A 15,298-nucleotide genomic window follows, 5' to 3' on the forward strand; every position below is an offset into this window, starting at 1 on the left:
AAAGTAGGTTGCAATTATTTAATAATAAGACTAAAACATCTTGCTAACACTTCAATTACTCCATCCGACTTGTTCTATAAGAAATATATGTCATCAAAACATAAATGAGAAGGCTTTTCTATGCATTTTACAGAGAGATCAAGAGCCATCTCTATCATCTCTTTTTCTTTTCTTTTGAAACAACATCCAATGCAACAGATTAACAACTAAACAAGATAAATAGGGAAATTACTTTTATCTTTAGTCTCAGGCATTAAGAAGTCTAATAACTAAAAATACTTAGAGATAAAAACACTTAGTCTTAAATATCAGAAAAGCCAGCTGAGGCATAATGAAGAACAGAGAAATTCATCACAACACATTGGGTGGTTCACATTCGCCTATAAATGCAGTAATGGTGCTTATATGTGTGCTTTTTTTTTTTAAGTGATCTTTTTTTCTTTATACTTTTAGAGCTAACAGAATAACACTTTTTATGTATATAAGTCATGCATAAAATTTCTCTCTGTTAACCTAAGGCAAGTTATACTGCAAAGCAGTGCAGGATAAAAACATTGGAATAGTTCTAGCATGAGGGTAGTTTATTCAAATTTATTTGAGCTGCTATCAATTATGCTACCTTGTATGTTCAAAGAAGAATACAAGTCTACCTTCTTAATATTAAGGCTGAACCTATGGAAATAACAGGTAATAATAAAGGCTCACCTGACATAAAGTACTCCATTTTGATCCACACGACGCTGCCAACCCACAGGAACTTGTATAGCTGGAAGACCTCCATCCTTGTCCCCTCCGTCACACTCCTTGCCTCCATTCATTTTCTGTGTCTGCTTGGGACTCTCCAAAGATATCAGCAATAAGATGATATCCTTATATTACAGGGCATGATGGCCTTCAAAAATGGCCAATGCAGCACAGTTTTTCTCAGACTGTACAAAATGCATTGGGAAGCTTCACCTCAGTTTGAAACCGAGTCCTTCAAATCTGCCATTGTGGTTAAGAGTCAGTTTCCCATTATCTCTACATTAAATACCAATATTAAATTCCTAAGGATGGTCACATGGGTAAAAATGAATGTTTCTTACTAAGGAAAATCATATTCTCCAATGCTGGCACCTGTCTGATGTGGGGAGGGAGGAGTGTAAAGTTTTTAGTTCAACATTTTGTCTTAAACTTTGATGCTGGACTAAAATAACCTCTATTCTTTAGAAGCTGATCTCATTTTTACAGTGAGTCGGTTAATATTTCCAGGTACTACCCGCCTTTAAAGGCCACATTCTTTTGACTTTCTCATCTTCTTCCAAACTGAATCCAAGAAGTTGCAGGTTGATTCTTTTGGTGTTTTCATGTCTTCAAAATTCCAAAAATATAGTCTGAAATATATATAACATACAAACTGTATAGTTAATGCTGAAAAATCTAAAAATCTGTTTGATTTTAAAAAGAATAAATTACTACGTGTACAAGTCATTTTAAGTGTTCTCTGCCGTCAAAATCATTTGTCAAATTCAACTTGTTTCTTTCTTCCAACTTGATCCACTTATTCCAGTTAAGCAAATTTGCTTGCTCTTCACCATATGCAACTTTCTAATTACTAGAGATAGATCTATAATTATGGCATTACATATAAAAACACGCACCACCTCCTCCTAGCTCACAATAAAAAAATATCTATTGCCCCTAGGGCCTGACAACTGAAAAGTCATGTTAATCCAATCACATTTTGATTGCTCCTTGATTTTCACATACACTCATGATTTACTTTTCTTTTCTAATCATCACATTGGTCTAAAGGACAAAAGATTTAGTTTTTTTTTAAAAAGGAAAACTAGAAAGGAATAAATTTTCGGTACATTTCACAATATAAGAGGTTCCCCCCACTCCCCCACGGTCCCCCACCCATGCTTAATTAGTGAATATGAATAGAAGTTGCTTTATAGTCAAGATTTAAAAAATCCTTTCTATTATGGTGTATTCCCTTATTACTTTATTGAGTTAAAAGATGCTGTTTGTAAAAGATACACTGCTTGGGTGGGGGGCACTGGCACAATGTGGAGTGTAGGTGGACTGGAAACTCTCGCTCGATAGGTATGATGAGAGCATGCTGTACACATAAACCCTTATAATCAACAGTAATGTAAACCTAAAAAAAACTGACTTTCAGACACTATCATCATTCATCAGATCTAATTTCATGTGTAACACAGGATTATAAAACCTAAGAAGAAAATATATATACTGGCTTGGAAATCAGCAATCAATGTTTATATGAGGTCATTTTAATAAAGGATTAAACTTAAAAAAGGTAGCTGGCAACTACCATATATACTTTTGGGGGGAGGCTTTTTGGGTCACACCAGCAATGCTTAGGGGTTACTCCTGGCTCATGCACTCAGGAATTACCCCTGGCGATGCTCGGGGGACCATATGGGATGCTGGGAATCAAACCTGGGTGGCCACGCGCAAGGCAAATACCCTAGCCGCTGTACTATCGCTCCAGCCCCGTAACTACCATATTTGAAAAGATTAAGTCCTTAATTCTGAAGAATGTGTTATCACAGTTGCTACATTATTTGTTGGGACAAACATTTTAATAATAAATTTAAAATATGGTATTGTAATTTCATTGTGGGACTCAATAAAATGAGTAAAGAACAAGTGGGAAAAAAAACTTGTTTGAGGGTTGAGTAGGACTTAGAGTTTGTGATAAAAATTTCCAGTGAGAGCACCATCCATAGATTCAAAATATGCTCTATTTCAAACAGCTTAAGTAAAGGTGACATGATATATTCTACAAAGCTATGTTAAATGACTTAAGATTTACATGAAAACATTAAAATTAAAAAATTTTAAATAAAAAGTACAAGAGAGAATGTACAATTTAGTGAACCAATTCCATGGGATATGCTGAACCATAATTATTTAGTCCACAAAATCTACATATTTAAGTTTTAGGCTCAAACTTGTTTCTGAATTCCTCACTGGGAAAGCTGGAAACTGCCTTATATTACGGGAATTTTTTCCCCTCCTTTTGGGCAATATCCATGATGTACGTGGGCTACTCTTGGCTTTGTACATGAGGTGAGGGAATTACTTCTGGTGGTGCTTGGGAGAACATGTTATATGCAGGGGAATGAACCCAGAAACCCCGCATCCAAAGCACACACTTCAGCCTGTTGGCCTATCTTACCCTCTCTAAATGACAATATCTTAGAGTACTCAGCCATAAGCCTTATTTGGAGTCTTAATTCCAAGCCAAATTTAGAATATTGTAATAAAGCACATTCTCTTGGTCTAAGAGTAAGGAACCATAGGAATGGGGTAGGGGAATGCTGGCAAACAACTGCAAGAGTAAAAATTTACTGGGAAAAATTGGGATACAAAGAAAAATACTAAGTTGTAACAAGGCTATGAGAAAGTTTCACGTTGGGACACCACTGGGTCCACTCCTGGGCCTATTCTGGGCCTGCTCTATGCTTTTTCAAAGGGTTTTGCAGCGGATTCATTCTCAGGCATGGGGGCTAAGGATCAGCCTGTGAAGATCAGCTGTGAGCGTGGCAGTGATTGGGTTCTGGGCTTGTGGCTGCTGGGGTTCATTTGGGGAAGGCGGAGGGACACACCTGCCCCCCTCCAAGGTTCCCCAGTGAAATCGGCCTGGTGCGGGGTGGGGAGACATCTCTGCAGCGCGCTACTCTCTTCAGAGATTCATTTGTGAATCCCTGAATCGTGGCTGTTAATGCATTTAAATGGCCTGATTTTGATCCTTTTCAAGACTTATTTATGGGTTTCTGGGGCAAGGTTGATAAATGAGCTTGCACAGCTGAGCTGGAGGTGGTCTGTGGGTGTGGCTCCCACATACCTAACTTTTGGTCACTTAAGTTCTCAGGAAATTTGGTCCCAAGGTGTTGGGCTCCAGCCAGAGGCACAATGGCAATTTTGGGGTAACAGGAAGCCTTATGGCACCATCGACCTGCTGATGCACTCCACACCACAGGTACAGGTTGACCTACTGGGTGGCACTGTAAGGACAATTTTTTTAAAGTGGCCTATGATACCTAGGTTGGACAAATTTTTAGATAAGCTCTTTTTCCTACTTTTGAAACTTCTGACCAATAGATGTTCATTTTTAATTAGAAATTTTTTTTCTTCCTGCTCTTCAATATTAACTCCAATTCTGAAAGACTGGTTGTTTCTCTTCCTTTATTTATGAATCTTCCAGAAAATAACATTGGAGTGATTCCTGACAAATGTCTCCCTTATAATTCAATGATCAAAAATGCAAATACCCAATGGCTGTCTTTTGCTTACATCAGCACTTTCAAAGCATCATTATTATCAATAATATCTGAAACTTGTCAAACAGTATACAGTCAAACTTACTGAATCAGAGACATAAGATGGTTTGTTTATTATACAGGCCTTCTAATTTAGTTTGTTTATTATACAAGCCTTCTAATTTAGGGGCTTCTTACAGACTTTTCCCACTTGCAACTCCTTTTCACCTGAGAAATTTTTACACAACCCTAGGCATATAAAACAAATCAAGCATTCACTGATCATAAATAATACATTTATTTAAAAACAATTTTTGTGATCCCACATTGACTTATGTGACCCCATCTTGGACTGCTACCTACAGTGAAAGAAGTTCTGCTCTAGGCTGAATGTCTCCTGGCTGAATTCTCTGCCTCTTCCTAGGATATGGCTGGTTTTACAGCACCACACCATGGGGACAGTCAAGTTTCTACTTCTTTTTTGTTCCTGGGAGGGTCATCCTTTCCCATTTATTTTGTTCTTTCTAAAACTTCAACTTTCTGGAGGCATTTTAGGAACTTAGGAACCCCTTGCAGAGATCCAGTATCATATATGAGCATCATTCATTGATCTCTAAGCATTCTGTTTCTCAACATTCATTTAGTGAGTATGTTTGTAATTGTCCTCACCGGAGCCCCTTGGAGGGGGGAGGGTTGAGTTTCTCCCCCCTCCCCCGCCCTGAGCAGAGCCCCAGCAGCTGAGGACCTCTGGAGCCAAACACGGCCATGCTGGGAACACTCTCCACACGTCTGGACGGGCCTCATGCATGAAAGAACTGGCAGAGGAACCCAGGCATACGGGTCCCGGGGCTGAGGTCTCCAAGCCTACTCGGATTGGGACTGGGCCTTCTCCACCCAGACCCACCATCTTCCAGTAGGTAGGCGTCACACCCACCAGCTGCTGCCAGCGCCAGGTTGGTCCCATCAACGGCCAAGACGCAGAGACTATAAAACCCAGCTCCTGGAAGCATGTGGCCGCATTTGCAGCCACATGACATCTTATTATCTTATTTTTCCTTTGGAGAATCTGGCAGGCTACCAAAAGTATCCTGCCCGCACGGCAGAGTCTGGCAAACTTCCCATGTCATACTCAATATGCCAAATACCAGTAACAATAATGGGTCTCATTCTCCTAATCCTGAAAGAGCATTGAAATGGCTCTTTTAAAATCTCAGGGCTAGGAAGAAGGAGACATTACTGGTGCCTGCTCGAGGAAATCGATGAACAACAGGATGATCGTGATTGTTTATAATTGGGTCATATCCATTGGTACTCAGGGGCTAAACCTGGGGTTTCTGTGTGCCAAGCCTGTGCTCTAGTCCTGTGAGTTATCTCTCTGGTTCATTCTGCTTTTTTGTTTTGTTTTGTTTTTTGATGGGGTCATTTGTATTTATGTTGTTGGATTTTTTTTTTTTAAATTACCTTAATAGCCTTTTATCACAAGTATGGTATGGGAATATTTTTTTCCATTCAGCAAGATGTGTTTATCTTTTATTTTTCAATAGAATGTCTTTATAGAGCAAGAGTTTATTTTGCAGTGCAGAAAACATTAGTTTGATGTAGATTCCAGGGTATTTTCATTGGCCAGCACTTGGCAGCAATTTTAGTGCCAGGGTCAGGCAAACTAGGAAGAGACCTGCAGTGTGATAGAGCCCTGACCTGAATCACCAGGCCTGGACAGACCTGTTCTACAGTACAGCCCTGTCCCAAATCATGGGTGCACCTGGTATCTAGTGTCTGGAAGTCCCTAAGTTTTCTGTTGTGCTTATACTAGCCTGAGGATGTGTAGGTGATCTGGAAACTTGGGGAGTGGTGGGGAGTCAGGCTTAAGAAGGGGTTATTTTGTCATAAGCATGTCCTCAGGGGCTGAGTAAGGCACAGCAGACAGTGGGATAATTGTGTCTGCTTTCTGATTGGGCTGAGTTCATTCGGGCTCTTGACAACAGTCATACATGGATGGGATCATGGATGGATGGGGTGAAGTATGTTTAGCTAGGTTTAGCTCAATCTTAGTCCCTTAGTTTGGAATTGATGGAATTCACTTCAGGATTTTGATGTCAGGATGTTTCCATTTGTAATAGGCATCAAAGATGATCTCTCCCAGCAAGGTTGCAAAAGGTCACTAAGGACACTGCCCAGAATAAAATACAAACAAGAGGGTGAGGGTGTTGGACTGCAGCTACATCTTACATCTCACTTTCCTAGGCCAAAGTTTCATACACCACAGCTGCTTAGAGGGCTCTCTTGAGCTAGGGTTCAATCACACCCATTTCCTGTGGCCTGGAGGTGCACCCTAGACTTGGATTCTGAACCTACTCATTAGGGTTGCTCTCCTGAGAAGGATGTCTTGGCTATGAGTACTGTTTGGGTGGGGATCAGATAGGATTCTGAATTCAGCCTATTTTTTTGGGTGTGATCTTGCCATGGTAATGGATATTCCCCCCAGAGGTCACCTTGTCCAACAGGATTTTTTTTTTTTGGGTCACACCCGGCAATGCACAGGGGTTACTCCCGGCTCTACACTCAGAAATTACTCCTGGCAGTCTCAGGGGACCATATGGGATGCTGCGAATCGAACCTGGGTCGGCTGTGTGCAAGGCAAATAACCTACCCGCTGTACTATTACTCCAGCCCTAGAATTTTTTTCTTAATTTATTTCACCCCATAGGAACCTGAACTCCCCCAGGGCAGGGTCCTATTTTCTCTCTGTCCCTCCTGCATTCCTGGTTCCTGGTATTGTACCGGGTCTATAGTAAAAGCTGACATAAGTTCTAGAGATTTTGCATATGAAAATTGATTTTTAATGTCAGACCACAACAATTTTAGCAATAGGTGTTAAAAATGAATGAGTTAGAAAAGAAGCCAACAGAGAACAATGCATGCTGACAATTGTGCAACAGAGATTTTTGCTTTTAGACCTGTCCCTAATGATATTACAATTTTTGAGTGAGAATTTCTGTGGCAGAAAAAGTATGGAGGGCTTCTAAGAAAATTGATATGCTAATTTTATACTCTTATTTGTAAAGTGCATGGAATTTTATTTACTAAGTGGCTTATATGCTTATACTTTAGTTGGATTAATAAAGGAACTACTAAAATAAATGAAAGCAACAATATAAAAATTTACACTTGTATTCCAATAGCATGCTAATAAGCACAATAAGATTTTTTAAATCAATCTGCTTTACTGACATTTGGGGGGGCTGGAGCGATAGCACAGCAGTAGGGCGTTTGCCTTGCACGCAGCCACAAAGTCTCAATGGAGACGTTACTGGGCCCGCTCGAGCAAATCGATGAACAACGGGAGGACAGTGATAGTGACAGTGACATTTGGGGGAAATGGTTAAGTCACTCCCAGAGGTACAGGACTCTGTGCTCAGGGGAACATATATGATGTCAGGGATCAAAAAGAGGCTGTTCACATGCAAGGCAAGCATCTTAATCTCTGTACTCTCTCTCTGGTCCTGACATCTTTTTCAACCTAAGTATAAATTCACACTTTATTCAGTGTTAAATGCATACAGTAAAAGCAATACCACAAATACTATAAAACTAAATGTTTAGAGAATATTACATCATAAAAGTATTTTTCATTAATATTTTAAAATAATATTGAATGTCACACATCATTCTGAATGCCACATAAATTTCATTAACAGTAAAACTAATACATTGATTTTTTGAGCACTGTGATATTATGAGTAAATTCTATTAAAATGTTCATAATAACATCACTTATTGATCTTGTGCTCAGTGGTGTTATTTGGATACTAGTAGAACAGAATGAATATGCAATGAACTATTGATTCTAAAAGAAACTATAATGGCAGGGGCCATAGCTCAGTGGCACAGCACATGCCTCAGATGTATGAGTGTAGGGTCCAGAGAGATAGTACGGGGAATAAAGCTTTTGCCTTACATGTGGTCAATGCCAGTTTGATCCTGGACACATATATGGTCTTTTGAGCATCAGTAGGAGTGATCCTTGAACACAGAGCAAAGAGTAAGCCCTGAGCACTGCTTTATGTGGCCCAAAGTAACTCCCTCAAGCCCCCAAATCCTAGATGTATGCATGCCCCAGCTCAATTCCTGACCACCAGCACCTTTCCAAATGGACAAACTATGTAAACTGAGAAAACTGCAGTATTTAGTATACTGGTGCCAATAAATCTAACTCACCATTTTAGTTATATTTTGCTAGGATCACAAATTTAGTTTTAAAATATTTATTATTATTTTTTTCTTTTTGGGTCACACCCGGCAATGCACAGGAGTAACTCCTGGTTCATGCACTCAGGAATTACTCCTGGTGGTGCTCGCTATGTAATCAATGTATTTAGTTTTACTGTTAATGAAATTTATGTGGCATTCAGAATGATGTGTGACATTCAATATTATTTTAAAATATTCATGAAAAATACTAACACCATACTAATACTAAATCCATATGGGATGCTGGCAATCGAACCTAGGTCGGCTGTGTGCAAGGCAAACGCCCTACCCTCTGTGCTATTGCTCCAGCCCCCTACTTTTAAAATATTTAAAGTTAAATAAGTATACTTCAACCTACATGTTGCAAGAAATGCTTCATGTTCTTCAGTAAACTCCATGTTCATAAAAAACCCACTTCTACACTTAACTTTCAATATGCATACAACAAAAGATATAACTGGATTAAAAAATCATCAGCATTAGTGCTTTGGAGAGTAATGTCTAACTGGCTACAACATAATTATCATTTAATTGGGTAATAAATGGATGTACTCATAATATTCCCATCATTATTAGTTAAATTATGCTTATTAGGGTAACCTTAAATGACTTTCCCCCCTTTCAATAATCTTTCTCTGCATATCAAATATTCACTAAGCTCTACCAGCTTATGGTAGCTATGCCCCATCCAAATTTCCTATATGTTTTATCACTCACCTACTCATTGAAGTAATTTATTTTTATTTATAAGCATACTTATCTTAGTTATATCTACTTTCTTTTAAAATATTGTTGCATCACGATGCCCTAAGCATGTCTTTCCTACATATTCCAAAGGTGAAGGGTAAAAAAGATTCCCAATTTGTGCACAAGTATTGTGATATTCTGAGTAAATTCTAGCATACAAGTACTGGAGTATTATAAGTAAAATCACACTTAGGCAGAAAGACTATATTTTCCCCCCACAAACTCTGAAGTACTCAAAGTTCCTGAAGAAAGTTTGTCCTCAGGGTTAAGGTAACAAGCATATTATGCCAAATTATGGTGAAGAATACTGTTAGGATGAAGCCATTTCTTGTTACCAAATTTACCATTGAACCTATACATTAAAGTCAGATCGAAGTCTTCACTAAATGCTAAATGCAGACTGCAAGTGTTTATAGATATTTATTTCAATGCTCCCTGTTTGCAAAGGCAAGTGGGATTTATTGGCTTGTACTTTGAATCTGGGTCGGTCTTGTGATTGCCTTTGACTAGCAGAATGTGATAAGATTTGCTGTAACTCAGGTTTTGAGCCTAAACCATAGGACACCTTGCCTCTTTGACTTTTGCTTCTGGCAATGTCATGGTCACATGAACAATCAGATCTAGTGCCCTTGAGACAGAAAAATCATGCATAGAGAGATGTCTAACTGGTTTAGTCAGTCCAACTCAGGCCCCAGGTGTATGAGTGAGGCCAGCTGGGATTACACTGGCATTTTAATATGATGTCTAAGTGGAACAGGGATAAGCTGACCCAACTCAATCCAGCTAGATGGCCAACTCAGAGAACCAGAAGTATCATTTCCAATAGCTGAAAACTACTGAAACAAATGGCACACCTAAAATTGGGTTTTAATGAAATTAATTACTAAATTTAGTAGCTATATAGTTCTGTCTTTGGACAAGTTTTAAATGCATTTCCTTATGAAATGATGAGAGCAGCATAGGATTATTCTAAGGATACTGTTAAAAGTTTTAAATCAGGGTCTAGGACATAATAAACATTCAGGTTATTATAATTTATATAGAACTATTAAAATAATAGTAGTAGGGACATTTAAAAGTTGTTGGGAAATCTGGTGATATTTTTCAGGTTGAAAAAAATACAAAGATGCATGTGTAATTCTAAATCTTCAGTTATAGAGCTGCTATTATATATACAAACCTAAGAGTAAAGTAGTGATCCTTCCAGTGATTGTCCTGAGGAATCTGTGCTTAATTTTCTTCATTGCTCTTCTATACTTTTAATTTTCCTTCCCCCCCCCCCCCCCTTTTAGTTTTCAGGCCCCTCCCCCCGGGCAGCAGTACTCAGGGCTTACTCCTGGCTCTGTACTCAGGTTATTCCCGGTGGTACACAGGGGCAGGGAAACAAACGCAGCCAGACACTTGCAAGGTAGCATCTTACCCCCTGCACTAGAACTCTCTGTCCTCTCAAAACTTTATAATAAAAATTTTTATTGGTTCCTTTTTTTTCTTCTATTTTAATTTTTATTAGTGAAACACTATGAGGTACAGTTGTAGACTTACAAATTTTTGTGCTTGGGTATCAGTTATACAACGATCAGGTACCCATATTGGTTCTTTAATCAGAAAAAAAATTATTAAAAAATTAATGCTACATCTATAGAATGACTAATTATTTCCTTGAACTTCATAAGCTTTAGGAAAGTATTTTTTTTATTAGACTCAATCATAAGCTTTGTAACTACTACTATGCTAACATTTTCCTATTTATGTCTGTGTATTATAAGGGAGAATTACAAGTTAAACAGATGGGGAAAGCCAAATAACAATGGGAAAAGCCAAGGAAGAGAAAAAACTAGAGTCAGAAAGAATATGGCATTAAGCTGGGTGGTCTAAATTACATAGAAGAAAGCAAAGTTTAAGAAAAGCCCTGAGAGACTGATTTCAAAAAGTCTCAAGGTAACACTCATATATTGTGCTTGGAATAACATCTCCCATCCCCACCCTCTGTTTTCCAGTAAACTAACTCCTATTATCTCAGTTTAAAGGTCACCTTTCAGAGAGGTCTTCCCTGGCTCTGTCCATTGTTATTTCACTTTTCCCATCTGTTTAACTTGTAATTCCCCCTTATAATACACAGTAATTTATAAATAGTTCACATATATTACTATATATAATTGAACTTTTTGCCCGCCCCCCTTGCTTGCTACATGACTGCAAAGAAAAAGCAATAGAGACATTTCAAGCTAAAGCTCCCCCACTGTGTCTTTAAAAAGAAATAGTAGAAACTGAGGGTCTGTAACCATAGGTAGGAATACTTAGCAAACATTTCACTTAAAAGCTAAAGAAGGGGCTGGAGAGATAGCACAGCGGGTAGGGCATTTGCCTTACACGCGGCCGACTTGGGTTCGATTCCCAGCATCCCATATGGTCCCCTGAGCACCGCCAGGAGTGACTCCTGAGTGCAGAGCCAGGAGTAAGCCCTGTGTATCGCCGGGTGTGACCCAAAAAGAAAGAAAGAAAAAAAAAAAGCTAAAGAAGAAAATCACCAGCTCCCAAACTAAAAATTCTTTGAAAAGAAAAATCAGACCACTGCTGTAAAGTATAGCAATAGGCAAAAAAAAAGACACACCACTGAACTGATTGATAAATGCAATTTTGAAGGAAAAGTTATTTGTAATCTACTTTGCAAGTTGAACAGAAGCATAGTTTATTATTTTTGCCCTTTATTTTATATTGAGGCTTTTCTGAGACGATATTTATAAAAAATCATTTCTATAAACTATTTGATATGGCCAAACCAATTTAAAAGGTAATTTTCACATCTAATCTGTGTATTACTCATACTTTAATTATTCAAGATATAGTTTAGTATGTGAAGGTCTGATCACATAGTTGGAAAACAATGTACATCAATTTCTCTTTCCAAAGCTGTACTAAGAATAAAACAATTGTGAATGAAATCTATTTAAGATTGTATTCTGAATTTAAGCAATACTTGTTTACATCTTATATAAGTATAAAAATGTTTAATACTCTTTAATTGTCTAGATAGTAGCAGCCAAGTTCCCACCTGAAATAATCAATTCTACATAGAGATAATGGTGCCCCACTAATATTGAAATTTTAGTTATTCAAAATTAAGAAGACTTTTTAGCCACTGTAGAAACCTAAAGACATTGTTTTAAAGTATATAAATAACTAAATACTCAAGTTTGGCCAACATCTTCAGCAAATACAATTAAATATAAGTAAGTACCATTTATTTTGGTATTGGGGCCACATCCAGTGATATGGGCAGGGGGTCTTCTCTTAGTTCTGTGCGTGGTGTCACTCCTAGTCATGCTTGGTATCAAAGGAGGCCAGAGATTGAACCTGGGATTCCCAGATGCAAAGTATGCACTTAGTTCACTGAGCTATCTCTCCCGCCCCAAGGATAAGTACAGTTTAATAGAAGGTATGATAAGATCTCAAGAAGAGGAGGAAGACTGTAGATTCTAGAAAGGTAAAAATTGAGCAGGTAGTATCTAAGTTCAATGAAACAAATGACCTTTTACTGCTGTTGCAGTTTCATACATTAGGAACAAAATAAGTAGTAATACTCATATATGCTGAGTTGGTCATGAAAAATATCTCAAGGAGACTCAATCTAACATTTGACAACTAAGTGTAATGTTGAGGATGGGAGAGAAATGCAGCTACCCAATGCTTGAGAGACAGCTCAAAAGATGGGAGTGAAGGACAGGGTTTGATCCCTGCCAATACTTCAAGGTCCCCTAAGAGCCCTCTGAGCATTACTCCATGAGGTCCAGAAAAAGGCGGGGAGGCTGGAGAGAGTGCAGTGGGTAAGGCGATTGATTGCCTCGCACCCAGAACATTATCAGGAGGGATCTATAAGCACAGAGCCAGGAGAACCCTAAGCACCTCTGGGTATGCCCCTAAGCTCCAAACCTAAATAAAATAAAAATAAAAAAGAAAAATTCCAAAAACTTATGCAAAAAGTACATGCTTAGGCTGGAAAGGAAGAGAGCATCAGTATTCCAAAACAAAGCATCTAGTATTTTAGAGAACATTCTTTAAGCAAAGCAAATCCTGTAGAAAAATAAACTCTCTAATTTTAACAAATAAGTACCAAAATATAAAACCAAGTTCAAAACGGGAGGACTTAGGACAAAAATCCTACCTGCAGAAGTATCTGGCTTGTGTACAGTTTGGGAATCGTAATAAAAGTGAATTCGTTGACAATGTGTGAATGAAAAGGTTTCACATGAGAGAATTTGCATTTCCTGCTTTACCTGAGAAACTGGAGAATGTGGTAACACTAGGTCAACATTCCTGCCTTGCAATAGTGATCTGGAAGAGAGATGTGGCTGCTACTTCACAAAGCACTTGGCTCTCCAGCTCACTGCAGTGACTTCCTGCTTCATTCCCTCCAGTGCTGACTCTGAACTCTGTAGGTACTTGAGTTTCCAACCTCTGGAATAGAAAGGACATTGAGATAAACCCTTGAGGATCCCTTGGTGAGGTTGAGAAGAGAAACAACTTTTTTGGGGGGAAGGGAGGTGTGGGGGGTGGAGTTCTTTGGGTCACACCCAGTGGTGCTCTTCAGGGAACCACATATGCATATGTGATGTCTGGGACTGAACCCAGGTTGGCTGCATGCAAAGCAAGTGCTCTAACTTCTGTAATTATCTCTCCAGCACCAATGTACTATTTTTGAATGACTGTTTAACCTACACTTTCTAGTTTCTTCACAGGGAGGAGAGTGAACTCTCACAGGATCCCATGCATTTTTAGAGGTATGTGCTGGAGAATCTGAAAGCCAGATAAAACCACAAGCAGCAGTTATCTTTCTTTATCAGAGGAGTGTTGGGCCACACCTATCAGTGTTCAGGGACTACTGCTGGTTCTGCACTCAGGGGTCACCCTTGATGGTGCTCAGAGAAACATAATCTGCACCAGGGCTAGCATGTATAGAGAATTCTCATCCAACTTCAGTGATCTTTTTTCTTTTTCTTTGGCTAGGGAAGGGGTTGGGGGAGTAAAGGGTTGGGTTACACCTGGTGGGGCTCAGGTTTTACTCCTGGCTCTCAGCTCAGGGGTCTTGAGGGTCCATATGGAATACCAGGGATCTAACTTAGTTGGTTGCATGTCAAGCAAACAGCCTATCTGCTATGCTATCTCTCAGGCTTTCAACTAACTTCTTTTTAAAGCACCATTACCAGCAATACTATAATAATATTCTCTAGTTAATTCATCTTGGAATGAAAATAAATTATGGAACCAAATTGTATATTACCAAGATTAAGAATTATAAAATGCTCCTGTCTTGCCTCCCTGACTTTTAAAACAGCTTTTTTTAAATAGCAAAAAACCAAACTAACCAACAAAAAAACCCATAACAAAACAAAAAAATCCAAAACATTTACAAGGGCTTTCAAAAGTATACTTGAGACCTTATTGCCCCCTTCGCCCCCCCTTTTTTTTCTCCTACTCAAAAGGTTCTAATATAGCCTAAATTTTTAAAATAGTCCTTGGGAGCAGTCACTTAATTTTGTTGTATTTCCATGATTGTGAGGCAATCATCTGATTATATAATGGATTTTCTAAGTGTTTTGATATCACTGAATATAAGTGACTTAGATTCAAGATATTAGTGTGGCAATTAATGAGAATGACAAATAGGCCACAGATTTGGGGGCAAAACTGGCTAGAGGAACGTATAAGGTAAAGCCTAGCAACATGGTCGCATATTCTTCAGAAAGCAACGAGAGACACAGAAGCAACTAAAGATGTGGGACAGCGTTTAAAAAGTCAAATTTCTATTGTCCTGATATACCAAGGACACTCCAAGACATTACATTCAATGTTTTAATGATTGAGTATCAATTACCTGGGAGGCACTGTGATGAATACTAGGGATCAAGCAGAACATTGTCACCAATTCAAGGAGCTTGCTTGGGCAACTGAGGGTGGGGAACAGGGCGGTCAATTAAATGAGCAATTACAACACTGATGATACAGGCTATGATAGTGTTGACTGAGTA

General features: G+C 38.7%; 1 protein-coding gene across 2 annotated transcripts in view; it reads right to left on the reverse strand.

Moving 5' to 3' along the window:
- The window catches only part of MBD5 (methyl-CpG binding domain protein 5), a 77,114-nt gene extending 63,437 nt beyond the window's left edge, over positions 1-13,677 (reverse strand). For both annotated transcript variants that reach the window (XM_056117703.1, XM_056117701.1), the window contains exons 1-2: positions 13,547-13,677; positions 706-1,373 (exon numbers count right to left, since the gene is read on the reverse strand). In XM_056117703.1, the coding sequence (XP_055973678.1) occupies positions 706-818 (113 nt within the window). In that variant the 5' untranslated portion in view covers positions 819-1,373; positions 13,547-13,677. The remainder of the gene's footprint in view (positions 1-705; positions 1,374-13,546) is intronic.
- Positions 13,678-15,298: the final 1,621 nt, after the last annotated feature.

The sequence above is a fragment of the Sorex fumeus genome, unplaced genomic scaffold, assembly GCF_029834395.1.
Source record: "Sorex fumeus unplaced genomic scaffold, SorFum_2.1 ptg000035l, whole genome shotgun sequence".
NCBI lineage: Eukaryota > Metazoa > Chordata > Mammalia > Eulipotyphla > Soricidae > Sorex > Sorex fumeus.